This window comes from Grammomys surdaster, unplaced genomic scaffold (assembly GCF_004785775.1).
Source record: "Grammomys surdaster isolate TR1022 unplaced genomic scaffold, NIH_TR_1.0 126029, whole genome shotgun sequence".
Lineage (NCBI taxonomy): Eukaryota > Metazoa > Chordata > Mammalia > Rodentia > Muridae > Grammomys > Grammomys surdaster.
Genome location: NW_021620842.1, coordinates 4,751,427 through 4,768,733, shown reverse-complemented (window position 1 = coordinate 4,768,733; position 17,307 = coordinate 4,751,427). Strand labels below are relative to the sequence as shown.

Sequence of the window (17,307 nt, the reverse complement as noted above, 5' to 3'; positions counted from 1 at the left end):
AAACTAATTTCCACAATGGTTGCATTAGTTTTCACCACCGGTGAATAAAATTTCTCTCTCCCCACATTCTGTCCAATATTTGATGTCATATTTATTTATGTGATCCATTCTGACAAGGCTGAGGTGATATTTCAAAATAGTTTAATTTACATATTTCCAATGGCTAGAGATACTGAGCATTTTTAAAAATAGTTATTGGCTATTTCTTCTTTTGAAAAGTATACATTTTCATTTGCCCATTTGTTGATTGGCAGTTTTATTTCTTTGGCATTTAATTTCTGCAATTCTTTGTAAATTCTGGATTTTAGCCCCTTGTCTGATGTGCAGCTGGTAAAAATTTTTCTCCCATTATGTGGGTTGTTTTCTCTGCTGTTTCCTTTGTTGTACAGAAACTTTTAATTTTCACAAAAGCCCTGTCTATTGATACTTGAAGTTAGCTTCTGTGGTATTAGTGTTCTATTAAAATGTTCTGGCCTAACGCAATATCTCAAATGGTATTTCTTCTAGAAACTTCTTTTAGATGTTTCAGGTTTTAAATTAAGGTCTTTGGTCAATTTTGAATTGATTTTTATGGAAGGTAAAAGATAATAATTGAATCTCGAGTCTAGAGAGATGGCTCAGTGGTTTAAGAGCGCTAGCTGTTTTTCCAGAGGACCTGGGTTCAATTCTCAGCACCCACATGGCCCCTCAGGACTCTCTGTAGCTCTAATTCCAGGGAGTCTGGCATCTTGACGCCCATGTAGGCAAACCACCAATACACATAAAATAAAAATAAATAAACATTTTAAAAAGAAATGAAGCAAATCTCCTCTTTAGGTACATTAATTAAAATTAACGTGTTTGTTTTAAATCCTTTAGACTAGAAAAAATGGAAAAAAGACACAATATTCTATATTCAGTTTGTATCAAAGACTGCAATCAATCTGCTCTAAAGAAAAAATATATTTAATCCATCATCTCTGCCTGGCTAAATTTTGTAGTGTTGTCAGGCCTCAGGAGGTTTCCTCTTTCAGACAGCATCTTCTACAGATGCTTTCTTCAGAATGGCATCTCCCTGACACTGAACAAGATCAGCAAGATCAGATGCTGATCAAACTTGCTAAGTCAATTACATGACTCTGTATCACATCATCTGACTTAATCTCATGTACATAGAGATTTACCATGCTTGTCACAACTTTTGTCCATTGTTTTCATTTTATAGTATGACATCAAAATCAAAATTGAATACATAAATGAAAAAGAAAGCTTGAGGAAGTTCAAATACCCAAATTACACAGTCAAAGTTCTCATCTCATTTTATAGATGAAATTATTTGTCCAAATCATGAGATTAATAAAATGACCTCAAACCCCACATCTTATATACAAGAATAGCTTTCTAACTTAGCTATTCTTTCCCCCAAATTATCAGGTCCTCATTTGTCTATTTTGTTTTTTCTTTTAGCTAAAAAAAAAATAGAAAGGACAAAGTCATGTAATAAAAATGAATTATTAGTAGAATATATAAGCTCTCAGAGTTTGGTATGCTCTATTAATAGGAGCAAAAAGGAAAAGCTAGAAGGAAGTTCATTTTAAGAGAGAAGGTCATGATTACATTATATTCCTCAAGAATATACTGCATGCCTACTCTAATTACCTACCACAGTTTCTCCATTCATTTGGTCACTAAATACTGAAAATCTATTTGGGGCTATTCAATGGTGATATAAATGTAAATTACTTCTTTAAAATTACATGTATTTATTTTGTGTATATGTACTATGACAAGTGTGTGGGAGGTCAGAGAACAACTGTAGGAGTTTATTCTCTCCTCCTCTCTTATTATATTTATTACTGGAGAGGTAGGTTTGTTGTGTAAGCATGCTTACATATGGCAGTGCACTTGCATACATATTCAGAGTTAGGAGAAAGCTTATGAGACTCAGTACTTTCCTTCTGCCATATGGGTTCAAGGGAATCAACCCAAGTTATTGTGTGGTGAGAGACACCTTTACCAGCTGAGTCACTTCATTGGTCTCCTTTCCTCTTAAGCTTTCTGAGTCCCAGTATCTATACGATGGGAATGATGCCATTTAACTCCTTTATTGTTCAAGAACAAATGATACATATTTTAAAAGCCTGACAAGAAATTGTCCATATAAGTACTCAGTTGTATTTGTTGCCACAGTGTTACATATCAGACTAGAAAGGAAAGCTGAACTGATGTCTCTTTTCCTCCAGCAGATCATTTTGGTGTAATGCAACTGAAGAGGCAGATTAAGATATTTCCAAAAAGATTCTAACTATTCCTATTTCTAAATAAAAAAATTTAAAATAAAGAAGAGAAATTTATTTGAGTTTCCCAATCATATTCCATAGCTTAACTTATTTTCCATACCATTTATTTTTAATTATGACTAGGTTCTTTTTATTACATTGAGCCCCAGGTAATGTCTAGGAAAGAAATGTAGACAATCCTAATCTCTAATCACCATCTTTCTGTTATTTAAATATGAGCAGTTAAACCAGCCAAAGGATTAAACTCAGCAAATAAACTCCAAGGACAACAGCTAGAAATAAAAATGATCAATTGTGAAACCTACCAACTTACCAATAACAGAATCAATAGAGGACAGAAGCTAAGCCTTTTTACACTCATATAACACAGAGAAATTAACCTTGAGGTAGATAGAAAGCTCTAGAAGATTCTAAGAGCACTTTTAAACCCATACTTGTTAATTATTAGAAGCATTCTATTCACTATTAACTTTAATTGTATTTCTACAAGGAAAATTCTGTCACTCGAAAGATCAAAATATTTGTTTCTCAACACAACTAAGCCTCATATATCAAAACAGTGTATCAAAAATAGCCAATATTATTTGTAAAAGAAAAAGAAAATTGCTCCATGAAATACTTGATATTTTGTTGCTTAAAAAGTATATATATGAAAAAAGACAGTCATAGAAAAAAAGAAAGGTTTTGTTCTGCATAAAAAGGGTTCAACTCCATGCACCTTGACACCAAGACATCTTCAAGGACTTTTTGTTCATTAGAAAGATCTCTTGGAAGAATCAGGCTTTGAGGAAGCACTGAAGAAGGACAAAGTGGTAAATTGTTCACTAGAGCGGGTAATTTGGCTTTTTAAATGACAGGGAAAGAGGGGTAGGGTCCAAGAATGTGACAGTAAGAGGAGTATATGGAAGAGTTTGCAATGGAAACATGAGCAAATAAAGACAGAAAGCAGAAAAGTTCTTTGACAGTAACCTGTGGAAGAGTGGCATTACTAGAGAGATTATTTTGACATAAATTTATTGGACATATTTGAGCAAAAAGACCTGATAGGTTACTACTTTTGAGCAAACATTTACAGTGAGTCAAGTACATATGGATCCTTGCATAACCTTTACTTTCTATTTTCTTTATCACAATTAAACAAAATCTCTTTTTAAAGTTGCAAGTGCAGATGGTATAGTTGCTTCTACTAAAAAAAATGGTAAACTAAGAAAACAGAAAAAAAAATGGTAAACTAAAATCTATATGTTAAAAGGACCTAAACATAGCCACAGAAATACCTGTAATATAATGCTGAAATTAACAGTAAAGATTTTTATATCTAAAGAAAACACACACACATGCAAAAAAAAAAAAAACAAGATCAAGACAAAACAAATAAAATAAAGGTATATGTAATTAAAATTATCATCTAATGTTCTTTCAACTAAACAAGATCCTCTATTTCTATTTGCTTCTGCTCTACGAAGTATGCTCAAGCAGTAATCCTCTACCCACAATTTACCCATCAGTAAAAGCAGCACTGTAATACTTCGGTCCATTATTTTTAAGAGGGTGCCAGGACGTCTGGAAGGATAATGCACACATGTTTAGAATGCTAAGATGAAAAGTAATGCACTTTAATTTATGAGTCTTTAGTTAAATCAAGATAAAATGACCTAGTCAGATTATTTTAATGTGTAAATTTTCAACTAGCCAGAAGGCTTCCTGGAGACATTATTCAAAAGTCTCTAAACTAATGTTATGGAGTTTATGCTATTTCAGAAACTAATCAGACTAAGGAATTTCTAAACAAAAGTAGGTGCTAAGACCAGGAATAAGATACACTGAATATAAGAATTCCTTATAACCGAACCTAAAGATAATTCATACAAAGACACCCATCAAAGCAAGATGTGCCCTAATCAAAAGGATACGCTATAGTTTAATATCACAGTCATAAACAATTATAAAACAAAAAGTTAAATTTGGATGAGTAGCACACAATACCGTAAATACCAAAGAGCATTGGACCTCAGTTTCCTTATTTATAAAACAGTGTTAAAGTTACAGCCCAAAGGAGGAGTATGTATTTATCATATGCAAGGGCCCGGATTTAATGCCCAGCACCATAAAAAAATGAGGATCATACAATATAACAGTACCTCTCTATTCTAAGGATGAAATAACTTAATGCATGTAAGACATTTTGTGTTGTTAGAAGCACAGCATATTTGTAATTACTATTATAGTGGTCCATAATCCTCAAACCTAATGCAAAATAGTAGAAGATTCAAAATCAAATATTTTTTCTGCTACTCTTAGTAGTAAAAGATACCAAGATTTAGAACAGATACCAAAGGGGGTTTAAGCATTATAAGCCTTAGGTAGATCCCTTATAACAAAAGCATGGTGAGGTCCTCATCACTGGTAATCTTTTCATGGTGTTAACATTTACTCTCCTGTCTCTAAGGCAGGAGAGACACAGAACATACTGGACTCTCATATTGTCTTCAAATAAGAAGGCTGTGCAGGGTGTTCTCGGTGTCCACCTCTCATAACACAAATGCCCATGTTTTCCCTCTAACCTACTCCATTTATTGAGATGCAGAGGGGTAAGGAGGGCAACTTAAGTTTAGGAACAAACCACAACTGATCTAGAGAAGGGACAGGGTTTAGGGATGGACACCCAAACTGCAGCTCTGATGAGCAGTAACACACAAAGCTTTTAAACAGTGTTCACAGGGAAGCTCCCAGCTTCTAATGTCAGTGGCCTAGAGTCACTCTCTCAAAACGTAAGAGCCTGACCTGGACCACCTAGTTCCCATCCCAGGCAGGCATTAAGAAATATTGACCACAGGATTCTTCTGTACTCTTTAGCAGGGTTGAGCCAGGATCTTGCTTCACCCTGCTTTTGCCAAATGCCCACGAGCAAAGCTTTGGCTCAAGTGTGTTTTATAAGTACTGGCCAGCTGATACAAGGTCTGGGCCCAACAAATACTGAAGAAAATTATTAAGAATCCAGACACGATGGTGATTTCTGTAATTCCAGTTACTTAGACTGAAACAGAAGGATGCCTTAAGCCCATGAATATAAGGACAACCTAGGTAACATAACCTTATCCAAGAGGGGTTAGGAAGTACTTGTAAGTTTTCCAAGATAGGTAAAGAACCAGACTGTCTGTCCTGCAAGCCTTGAATATTCATGACAATAAAGCCTGACTTGATCAAAGGCAAGGCCACTCATGATTCTTATCCCACTGAGTTGTTGATATTGAGCATGCTAATATGAATGTCTTCATAAGTCTGATTACTAGATATTCTCCCAGCTTCACCAGGATGTATTTATTGGTTAACTTCCTAAAATCCAAAAAGCTCTCCAATATATCTATACACATAGGTTTTTGATAAAAGACTTTGAACCTGTCTTCTCTTTGGAGCCTATACAGTTTTTATTTTCATAAAATAAATATTAGTTAGTCACAAATAACTACATGTAATAAGACTCTGGCTTTAACTGTTGGGCTAAAGAAACCATCTTCTGGTCTAGCTAGGAGGATCCTGCATTTCTAGAATGATCTTTTCAAATGAAATTAGGTATGGAGGAACCTCCAACCACCAAGAGGGTAGCAGCAAGAGGATGACAAGTTAGAGGTCAGCCTGAGCCACATAGCAAGTTCTAGGTCAGCTTGAGCTATACAGCTAGACTCTATCTTAAACAAAACCAAGCAAATAAAGCAAATCAAATAGAATCTATTTGTAATATTGCATTCATACCTCATAGTAGTTAGCGATTTCAAACTGGATTCTGAGGCTTGCTTAAACAAAATCTCTTCTTGTAGTCTGGATCATAACTAAATAATTAAGACTCCTTATAAGGTATAAATTGCCTTGAATCATTCACATTTAATCATCACAGAACTTAAGAGCTGAAGGAGACCCTTGAGAACTAACAGCTATTATCCCTTCCCTTCCAAACTGTTTTAACATCCATGAATTTCTTCTTCCCAGTGAGGCAAGAATAGCCTGCCCTGACTTGTCCTTAGGCTTAGTTTGTAGGAACACCCTGCAAGTCATGTGAACAACCTGGGTGGAGTACAATTTGAGCTCTAAATAAATCTGAATTTAACATAATCAATCTTAGAGCACGGCAAAATTTTCTGATATTTTAGAAAAAAATCACAAACATTTCTAAGTTCAGATAAAAGAAGATTTATCTAACACATATCTTTTAAATACATAAGTTAAAATAGTCAGATATCTTGATGTATTCAATGAGTCAACCACACAATTTGGCTGCCAAAAAAAAAAATGTGCTTAGGGGACTAAATACAAAATCAGTATTGTACCCAGAAAGAACAAGGTAACCACTGTCTCTGCTATGAGCTATGCTGGAGTATATCTAGACTATTGGGTTCAGTTCTATTCTGTTTTAGGGAAGTTACACAAAACTGAAAAGGTGACCAGGATAGTGTAGAAATATTAAGCCATGTCACGTAAAGAAGAATTGAAGAAGCTGAAGTTATTCTTTGTACTCAGAGTACAACTACATCCCCCAAATCTGAAGACCTACACTGAGAAAACAGACTTATACATGTTATACATGTTTCCAAAGGCCACAATCCATCTAGTCAAATGTTAGCTAAGGCAGAGATGTTTTACCTAAGCCTACAGAAGTATTTCTTAAAATATAGAGCCATGCTGGGCTTCAGTGGCTTCTAAGATCCTATTAATCCATGTTAAAAAAAAAAAAAAAAACCAAGGAAGCATTTCTCATTACCTCAGGGCCTTACTTACTGCTGATTATTACTCTCTAGAAAGATCACAGCATTTCTATCCACCCTTTATCCAACCAATCAGTATAGTGTTGTACCAGTTTGTGAGAGGAAAGTGTCTGCTTGCTGGGTAACTAGTTTCAGTTTGCAGATCAGTGTCCCTGTGTAAACAATGAGATCCCAACTGACTGGTAAGTAAGAGAGAGCTTCCAGCTAAATCTCTAGGAAGGAAATATTTACTGATTCATATAGTGCTTTAAAAGACCTTCCCAATCAAATGATATATTAAACGGTAACCAGTTCTTATAGAAATGTAAAAATGAAATTCTACAACCATCTTTCCCAATGACAGGAAATCCAGCTTTGCAAGCCAAATCAGCTCTTTCAAATTCATACAGAATTTTTTTTTTCTGTTGAAGAGCTATGCTTACTATCTAAAGTAGATTGGAGCCCATGCTATAATTAAAAAGTCCCACTTGAATATATCACTATAAGGCTAAAATTGCATACCCAGTGGGCCACAAAATCAGTCAAGCTACTGAGAACTAAACACAGACAATTCTGTGAATGAATTCACAGAAGAGTATAAATTATACACTACTTACACAAAGGTGAATGGCCTCAGTTTGATATCCTGAAGTATTTGCTGCAGAAAGACAGCCATACAGATGTTATCCTATAGAAACTATGAGAAACAGTTCAAATGGTAAATATTCATAAATTCAATTTGGTCTCACTTCAAATTGATTTTAATTCTAAGTGCTGATTTGGTATCAAACTATCAGAGAATATAATAAATACATGATGGATTTAACAAGCATACATTCTCTGTGCTTTTCAAAGCAATCTATGTATAAATCAGGAACTAGTTAAATGAATTAATAAGGAATTGGTTAAACAAGTCTAACTTTCTGTGTGAATACTTACAATGAAAAATACTATTGGAAGGAATACAGTAGATCCAAGGTATTGACATGAAAAAAATTAAGTTTGTTGTTACACAGTTAGGTGAAAAATCAAGATTATATATATATGTGTGTGTGTGTGTGTGTGTGTGTGTGTGTATAATTCCATTTTAATTTTACAAATTACTAATTAAGATTGGTGATTATTCACACTAAACAAGTCTCTACCCCTAAGCCCTAGAAATTATTTTAAAACATTATTGTGTTGATATATGCCCAGAAAAAGATTTTTTAAGATAGAACAAACTGCTCTGAGGAGTGACCTCTAGGTCCTCTAGGAACCAGAACTAGAGAGCGGCGAAGGAGTGACTGTTGTTCTTTTCTTGTAGGCTTCTGATTATCTCTTTTGGCATTAAGGATTATCTTTATGTTCTTAAAATGTCAAAAGTGAAGTGACATTAATTGTATATTTATTTATTGGATACTAACAAAAGGAAGCAATTCATAGATAAATATCATGGGTTTAAAACTCCAGAAATTGTAATTTGTCCTTTTTCTATTTACTAAAACAAGGTATAAAAGTCACAAATCCCCACTTGGCTTCTCAATATTTTTCTAATCAGAAAACAGGGCTGATCATAAATAAAACACAAAGCACAGGTAGTGCTTATCAAGCACAGGAACTATTCTAAGCACTAGTTAGTTATGCATTGACTTAGTGAATTTTTTCTTTCCTCTCCTAACTTCTCTTTGCTGTTTTTCTTTCTTTCTTGGTAGAGTCTTGCTATGTAGTTCAGGTTGCCTATAATGTTGAATGTAGCCAAGGCTGGCTTTGAATTCCTGATCCTCTTGTCTTTGCTTCCTCAGTACACCAGTAGTATACACACTCAGTCCATTTTACATAATTTGAACAGAAAACCTGTAAGGACTATGATAACCTTCATCTCCAGGTTGAAGAAAGTGAGATCACAGGGACCTGTCCATACTTATGTTGACAAAGGGGGGCAATAAGCTGGAATTCAAACCTAAAAATGGACTCTAGGGTCTACACGTAGGTACTAGTCTAAATAACTTTTACTAATATGTCAATCTCTCTTTATAAAAAGCTTAAAAAAGCACCAAAGGTTTAAAAAAATAGCTAGTTAGTACATTTTTTGAAGCTAAAAGAGATCCAAATGTGGCTTTGGGGGGCAGTGAATAATCTGCATTCTTACTTATGCCTTTGCCAAGCTCCAACATACTATTCAAGAATTAACCATCTGGGAAAATCCTCTACCAACTCAATTATAGTCCAAAGTCCATACCTGACTCCACAGTAAACCACTGAGCCTAATAATTAGGTCAACAATCAGATCAAGCTAGACAAGTGCGTGCCCAGGGCAAATCTCCACCCCAACACAAAGCAAAAGATCTCAGAAACTTGCTAAATTTCTTAAAGAGGTAGGCCTTATTGGGTGAGTTCCTGGCCTACTTAAGATGCAAAAGGGTGAAAGAACAGCAGTTGTATCTTAACTTTGCTTGAACACTTTCACCAACAGAAGAGCTACATTTCCTCTTGTGAGCTCAGACAGAAATTGGCATGTCAGTATCAGCAGTAAGGAACATCCCAGTTATAAAAAGGGCACAAATGGGCATTCCTACTTAAATGGCATTTGCCCAAGCACTGACCTTGGAATTGAGACAGAATGAAGTGCTGCAAGAAAAGAATTTAACCTAATTTATAAACTTGCTCAACCTAGATACACACCTGTCCCAAATGACCTATCAAATCTACTTATTTGCAGCGAAAACACCGACTACAATGCCGTTTGTATTTTCAATTTCAGGCCTGAAGTGGCCTGTTTGTAAGCAAAATACATTCTATCTTTTCCAACACACACACACACACACACACACACACACACACACACACACACACACACCAGCATCTATTAACTACACCAATAAAAAACAAACAAGGAAACTAGAGCTTTGGGGGGAAAATCCCTTAACGGTTTTTACCTGGGCATTGATAAAGCACCATTCTAGCTTTCAAACTTTCCCCCAAATATCGCAGGTGGAGTGGCCTTCTGGGCTGATCCAATACAAAAGTTTGTGTCCATTCTGGGACTCTGACAAAGGCCAGAAACCCTTGTTTTAGGAAGAGACCCTAAGCTTTCCATACAGCAGCAGCTCCCTCTGGATAGAGCAAGGCACTAGGTTGGGGGACAAAAGACTTTCTAGATTTGGAGGGATTGGAGGTTTACTTTAGCTGGAGCTGGGATCTTCCTCTGGGAAGCTCTTGGGCAAGAAGCGGCCAGGTGAGGAGGCTGATATGTAAATAGGCAGTGTCTGGGGAAGGTCCAGAGGACTAGGAAGCTCTGAGACTCACCTGGGGGAGGAGGAGCAGGGGGTTCGGTGACAGGTGCGGTGGGCGGGACTCTGCTGCTGTTGCTGCTTCTGTCCAGGGACACCGCAGTCGGGGTCCCTGGAGTGCTGGACGCCTGAGCGGTGGTGACTACAGAGGTGGTCGGCAGCTGGCCAGCTGTGCTCGCAAGGGTGGTGGGCGCGGGTCTGGAGGGTGGTGATCCCGTGGTGGGAGTGTGTGCGTCCTCGGAAGGGGTGGCGGGCGAGAGGTCCAGAACCGGGAAGGAGGTGGCAGCGGTTTGTGCGCTGGTGCGCAGAGAGATGATCTCCGGGGAGCCGGCTGACGGGGTCGCAGCCCCGGTTCTGAGGACTGTGGTGCGCGGGGGACCGGTCCGCGGGGCCTGCGCCGTGGGAGCCGCAGCTTTAGGGAAGGGGCTGCTGGCTTGGTCCCGAAGCCCCGGGCTGGGCGACGGGACCACCTGCCTCTCGGCCCCGCCGCCACCGGTGACATTCCCTGCCGGGGCTGTTGAAGCGGCTGCGGCGGCCGCGCAGCACAACAGGGCGAGGCCGCCCAGGCTCGGCAGGCTCCTCATGGCGCGCTCCGCTCCGCCATTCATTCATTCATCCAGTCGATCGGTCAGTCATCTTCTCTTCCCTGCCGTCCGACCAAGGAAAGCGTTGCCGCCGCAGCCGCCACCAAGAGCACCATCGCCACCTCCCTCTGACAGGCGGCCGGCCCCGCGGGCGGGCCTCAACGCGGAGGGAGCGACTGGGCGGAGCGCGCACTGCCCGCCCTCCTCGATAGGCAGCGGGGTCTGACCAATCGGAAGCCGCGTCTGCCCACGTGATCTGACCGCTTCCCGGCCTCTTTGTAACGGCGCAGACCAATCAGAAGATTCAAAGGGAAGAGGGCGGGACGTCGGGAGGCGCGAGAGGCGGTGGAGCCGGCTGGGTTCGCCGCGACTCCGGCTTTGTCTACCCACAGAGTGGGGCGCGGGCCTTGGGCATCCAACGCCGCCGAGCAGACAAAGGACGCGGCCTGCGCGGCAGACTCCGGGCCAAATCATCTGTTCCACTGGGCTGCGAGCTGGACCCGGGGCGGGGAGTCCCCTGTGGGTAGCGTCTCCGCCCTTCTGAACAATGAGGGCACCGGAACCGCACCCGGATTCGGGCGGGGGCTAGGCTACATCCCCGCGTCGGGCGAGGATGGTGGCAGCTCTGATCGAGATGGAGCTCCGCTCTCACTCTGTTGCTTAAGACAGCTGGCCTCGGCCCTGCGGGATCAGCGCTGCCATCGTCATTTCAGAGATGGGAAACTAAAGCTCTTGCTGACAGCTTCAGCAAGCCAACCACTGTGCCCCCAGTAAGCACCTGCTGATGTCCTATCCTGCACTAAGCCGGATGGGACGGCCTGGAACCCCCATCATGAGCACAAGAGGGTGTGGAGGAGACAGACTCATTATGCACACTTTATGCCCAGAAACTCGAAAAGAATAGAATAGGACCAAGTTGAATTTCAGCTCCTTGTCTCTCTTGCTGAGTGGTTTTGTGGCTCAAGCAGTTTTCTTATCCACTTAAATGGTAAGATTAGAGGGCACACCCCATCCCCCTCACAGAGTTGTGAAAATGAAATCATGTACTTGAAGGGCTTAACCCAATGCTTGGCCCCACCGTTGTAAACCGTCATTAATGCTAACCACTTGGGGTTGCACTGTGTCAGGACAAGTCTAAGGTTGGAAAGCAGCCCGCACTGCCTCTGAGTCCCCAGAGATTCCTGCCTGTTGCCGGCATTGGGGTTGGGCTGATAACAGAGCTTGACCCTGGATGACATTAAACTCTGCAGGAAGTTGGAACTCAGGCAGGCAGACTTGCACCATCACCCAGAATCCAGTGCTGCCCGACATTGTAGCCTCAGCTGATCAACTTTTAGGTGTAGCCTGGCAGGACAAGTTTGTCATCTGATGGCTTAATTCTATCCCATCAGCCTTACTATAAACCCAGTCCTGGCCTCTCCTAGGATGCTTGCCTTTGTACATGATTTTTCATTAGTCATTCTCCTCTAACCAGACAGACAGGATGAGATTTGTGTGTGAACTCCTATGTGTTAACAAAAGCATGCATTTATTTGCCTGAGTGAGTAGTGGGTGGAGGAGGATATGTTCAAGCTTGCGTATGAAAGCGTAAACACATTTGTAAGTCTGTGAAGATTGTATGTATCTGTGAGTCTGCAAATATGAGAACTTGTATTTTCATGTGATATGTTTAGATATTAATGCATGCATACCAGAGTGTGTTTTGTGTGAATTTTCTCTTTTTGAATGTGAAGTGGTCTCTGGGTGTGTCTTTATAGGCCTACCTATGTAAGAAACAGGGGGCAAAAGTGAGAGCGACAAGTAACTGTTCTGAAGACAAATATTTAGCAAAAATTGACCAAGGTTCTATTTGTACTTGTCTTTAGGAAGGGAGTGGACATGGCATGCCCCTCCCCTGTATTCTTTTGGTTCCTTAACCCCAACCAAAATGCCACATCCTCTAGGACTTGGATTTCTGAGTGGGAGTTCATCCCTCTCTAGTTCCCTACCAGCCTTTGTTTATAGCCCTGATCTATCAACTCCTGCCTCTTCCTAAAAGGATTAATGATGGCTTTGAGACATAGGTACTACAAATAAAATGAACCACCCACATGACTTAATTACTTCTTCTGGGCACTCATCAACCTTAGGACTAGAACTTGTGATTAATACCCTGCCTGTAAATTTCATCCAGCTCTGTGTTCCAGTGAGCATTAATACATGCTGATTAATCTGAAAGAGATCCTGTTGTGCTCACTGGGAAAGCCTGTGTCTTAGAACTACAGACTTGGATCAAGTTTCCTTGGAGGAAAACTTTACCCTCTCTGAACCTCAGTTTCCTTGCCTTTAAAATGAGGCCATTAATTCTTTAAACAGATCAAACAGGACTGTTTTTTAACAGCCTTTTTGACACACCAATTATACTCTATTGTCATGCCATGCTTCAATTGCTATTGCTAACTCTGAGTTTTGTTAGCTGAAAGACTGCAGCCTTAACCTCTGTCCCAAAAACTCCAGATCAGGTGACATGGCTTGACATTTGCTCTACTGGATATTTCCAAATGGCATCTAAAAACTGCTGGGTTGGCCTAAGCTGTGCTGTATCAGAGATTCTCCACCGCTAGAGGGGAAAAGCTGATTTGGCTTTTTTTGCCAGGAGGATCCCAGAGCAAAGGCCTAGAAGCCCTTGCAGAATGACTCAGAGCTGCTGTGCCTTGGACAAGGACATTTCATGCAGGACTTCTCAGGTGGGACAATTAGCCAAAAATAGGTCTAGGAAATGTTACACATTTTTTAAGATAGTATTTTTGAGACAGTCTCCCTTTGTAGCTTAGACTGGCCTCAGCTGGCCTTTCAAGTGCTAGGATCCCAGAAATAACCATCAATCAAGGCCTGTAAGATATCTTAAATATACTATTATTACTTTAACAATGATTCTTTTTATTACTTTTTAATTTTTTTTATTTTGCTTGTGATTGTGTGCACATGCATGCTTGGCTCACATGTAGAAGTCAGAGACATTTTGGGGAAGTTGGTTTTCTCCTTCTCCTTAGGTTTCATATATTAAACTCCAGTTGCCAGGCATGGTAGTGATTACCTTTATCTTCTGAGCCATCTAACCAGCCCAACGTTTTAAATTTACTGCTCTACTTTTATCTCTATACGACAAACTACAAGATGACTAGCTTTATTGTGTTTTCTGAAACAGTACTTTATTATACAAATCTAGGTTGTCCTAGAACTCCCTATGTAGTCCAGTTTAGCCTAGTCATGGCAGTCCCCTATCTCAGCTTCCTGAATACTGGAATTGCATCAAGGCCAACATGACTTATTTTTGTAACTTTATATTTAAAAATGGAAAAATACCATAAATATCTAACATCATAGATAGAAATACATTTGTTCAATTTAATTATATAACATCACTATCAGGATGGCTATCATGGAAGTGTAACAGATATCAATAATAGGTAATAGAATTTGCAAGTTCCAGACACTGTACTAAGAGATCCCCATGAATTACTTCATTAAACTCTTAGAACCTCCCATGCCCAAGTATATGCCCTAGACTGTTTGAACTACTATAACAAAAACTAGGAGACATACAAACAATGCCAATATATTTCTCACAGTTTTGTTGGCTAAGAAATCCAAGATCAAGATACCAGCTTGTTGAGTGTCTGGGAATAGACATCCAAGTGCACAAATTCCATCCTTTTACTATCTTCCTGTGATTGAAAGGACAAAGCAGCTGTTTGGGGTCTTTTTATAAGGACAGTGATCCTATTCACAAGGGCTTTGCCCTCTGACCTATTGCCTTCTAAAAGCCTCCAAATACCATCTAGGGATAGTGTTAGGATTTCAACACACAAGTTATAGAGAGACACAGACTCACTTTACAACATTTTACATTATCTGTATTTTACAGACAAAAAAGCTAGGACACAGAAGAGTTAAGCAGCTGGCCTAAGGTCCCTTAGCAAGTGAGAGTGGCTGGATTCAGACTGACATCAAACTGTAAAGGGAAAATGCTCATGATATTATGTTCTAAAGAGAAGACAAAAGTGATGGCCCTGACATTATGTATCAGAATGAGGTCCAGTACTTTTCCTGTTGCCCTAGAAGAAAGCTGCCTTCCACTATGGGAGTAATGGTCGCTAAGATTCAGAGAATGTCTGCTTGCAATCTGTTTAAGCAGTAACCACAAATTCTCTAGAAGGTTTAGTCCAATTCCACTTTGTGCTAGGCACCAGCTCAGCACAAAGTCCAAAGAATCAGCTTAGGCGCCCTGGAGATAAAATGAGTCTTGTGATGGGACAAGACCATTTTACTGTTTTGCACTGTGGAAGCTGAATAGAGTGATTGCTTGCATGCATGGAACTTTGGGTTTGATCATCAACGCCACAAAAACAGGAACACATTCATTCCTTATGGTTAGAACTATCATGTACGCTGGAGAAAAAAAAAAAAGAAGAGGAAAGCAAACTTCTAAAAGGTTAAGACTTGCCCAAGATCTGCCTGACATCAAGGCTGATTCTTGTCCCTATAGTCCAGTCTGTTAATATGACTACTGGTGTTGCACATAGCAATGGGCCAAAAGCAAATAATGAAGAAAGGTCAGACACATTTAGCCCTCCTGCTAGAGCAACATTTAAGAAAAAAGACTTTGGGAGTCACAAAGCATAAAAATATGTTAGCAGAGGCTCATTCATACAGCTTCTTCCCTATTGTAATAAAGCACAGACACTCTGCCCTTTCTTTCTTTTCTTTTCTTTTTTTCTGAAACATCAGAGCTGACACAGACTCTTACAAATGTTGCAGGAACCTGGCCTCCTATCAGATGTAGCTGGATTTGAGGTTTGGCATCTTTTGCTGTAGGGTTAGCTGGACCACCATTAATCAAGTCTGCCTAACAAAGAACTTAGGCTGACTTCTCCCAGGAAAGGAAACACAAGTGACTAAAAAGCATGAAGTGCTGCCTGTAGTCAGCATTGCAAATCAATGCTTTCCTTTTAAACCTACTGATTTGCATGGAATCAACAAGTTCTAAAAACCAGTTATACTTGGTACGGAGGAGAGAGTGTCACTTAACAGCTGTTAGGACTGTAGAAACTGATATATTGAAACCTTCTAGGAAGTCTTGAACTTGTCCATTCTCTTTGAATCTTATTTCCCACTTTTAAGATTATACTCAAAGAAAATAATTAGTTATACATATCGACATACAAAAATGGAATGCTGGCCATGATGGCAGATGCTTATGATTCCAAGACAGTGGAGATAGAGGCAGAGGTTAAGGCCAGACTAGAGATTCTGCCTCAGAGGAAAAGGTTAATAAGAATTAGAAAAACCTAAATAATTAAAAGGAATATGTTGTACTCTATGCTTCCTTGTTGGAATATGAAGCATCTACAAAAAGCATCTATGGGCTGCAGAGATGACTCAATAATTATGAGCACTTGCTGCTCTTCTACAGGAACAAGTTCTGTTTTTAGCACTACCTGTAACTTCAGCTCCAAGGGATTGAACATCTTCCTCTGGGCTGAATGGGGGGGGGATAAAGATAAAAACTGAATCATGAAATGAAGTCATTTATGAAAAACATGAATTACATGACTGGTATGATCAAAATTATGTAATACATGTACAAGGATAATATAGAATAAAGGACCAAGTCAAAATACACTGAACTATAAGCATTCTTTGTTTTTGATTGTTTTTGATTGACTGCACTATGGAAGTTCTAATTTTTTTCTCCACATATTCTGCATTTTCTCATATTTTTTTTTTCAAGGAACATCCACTGTTCTCAAAATCAGCTAGCAACCAACAACAGAATTAGCTTGCATCTAAGGTCGTGTCTTCCCACCATGCCCTAAGTCACAAATCTATATTCATTGAAAAGCACCGTCTCTGAATACTGATGTTAAATGTTAAAACCCAGCTTCAAAGTCCCTCTGATGTTAAAATAAGATCAGAAAAAGCATTTGCTGCACAGTTCTTTGAGATGTTGAAGGACGTCATTCACAGTGGGCACCGAGTCAAACCCTTGCTCGTCATCACCGTTGGCAGCAGAGCAAAGAATTTGAACAATTTTGAGGAGGAATGGGGTATGAGCTTCTGGAATAAATCTTTTCTGTAAACTTCTATAATTGTAACAAATGGTATTACTGACAAGCACATAGCAAGTAGAACTTTCCCAGTCTGTCCTTCCTGTTAGCTTTGTAACAATCCTGGAAGGAAGATGGAAGTAGTACCAATAGCAATAACACCAATAGTGACTTTTACTAAGCATTTATTACATGTTAGGCACCAACAGAAAGCACTTGCTATACATAGTCCTTTATCATTATGCTGTGAAATAAAGATTGATTGTTCTCTTGTCATGAAGAAATATACTGTCACTCAAAGTAGTCAAATAGTTTGCCCAAGGTTACCAAGACAATAAGTTGGA

At 39.4% G+C, this 17,307-nt stretch overlaps 1 protein-coding gene across 1 annotated transcript in view; it reads right to left on the bottom strand.

Annotated features, from left to right (window-relative positions):
- Megf9 (multiple EGF like domains 9) overlaps nucleotides 1-11,077 on the bottom strand; it is a 95,253-nt gene extending 84,176 nt beyond the window's left edge. The window contains exon 1 of the mRNA XM_028754639.1: nucleotides 10,307-11,077. Coding sequence (XP_028610472.1) covers nucleotides 10,307-10,898 — 592 coding nt within the window. The 5' untranslated portion in view covers nucleotides 10,899-11,077. The remainder of the gene's footprint in view (nucleotides 1-10,306) is intronic.
- Nucleotides 11,078-17,307: the final 6,230 nt, after the last annotated feature.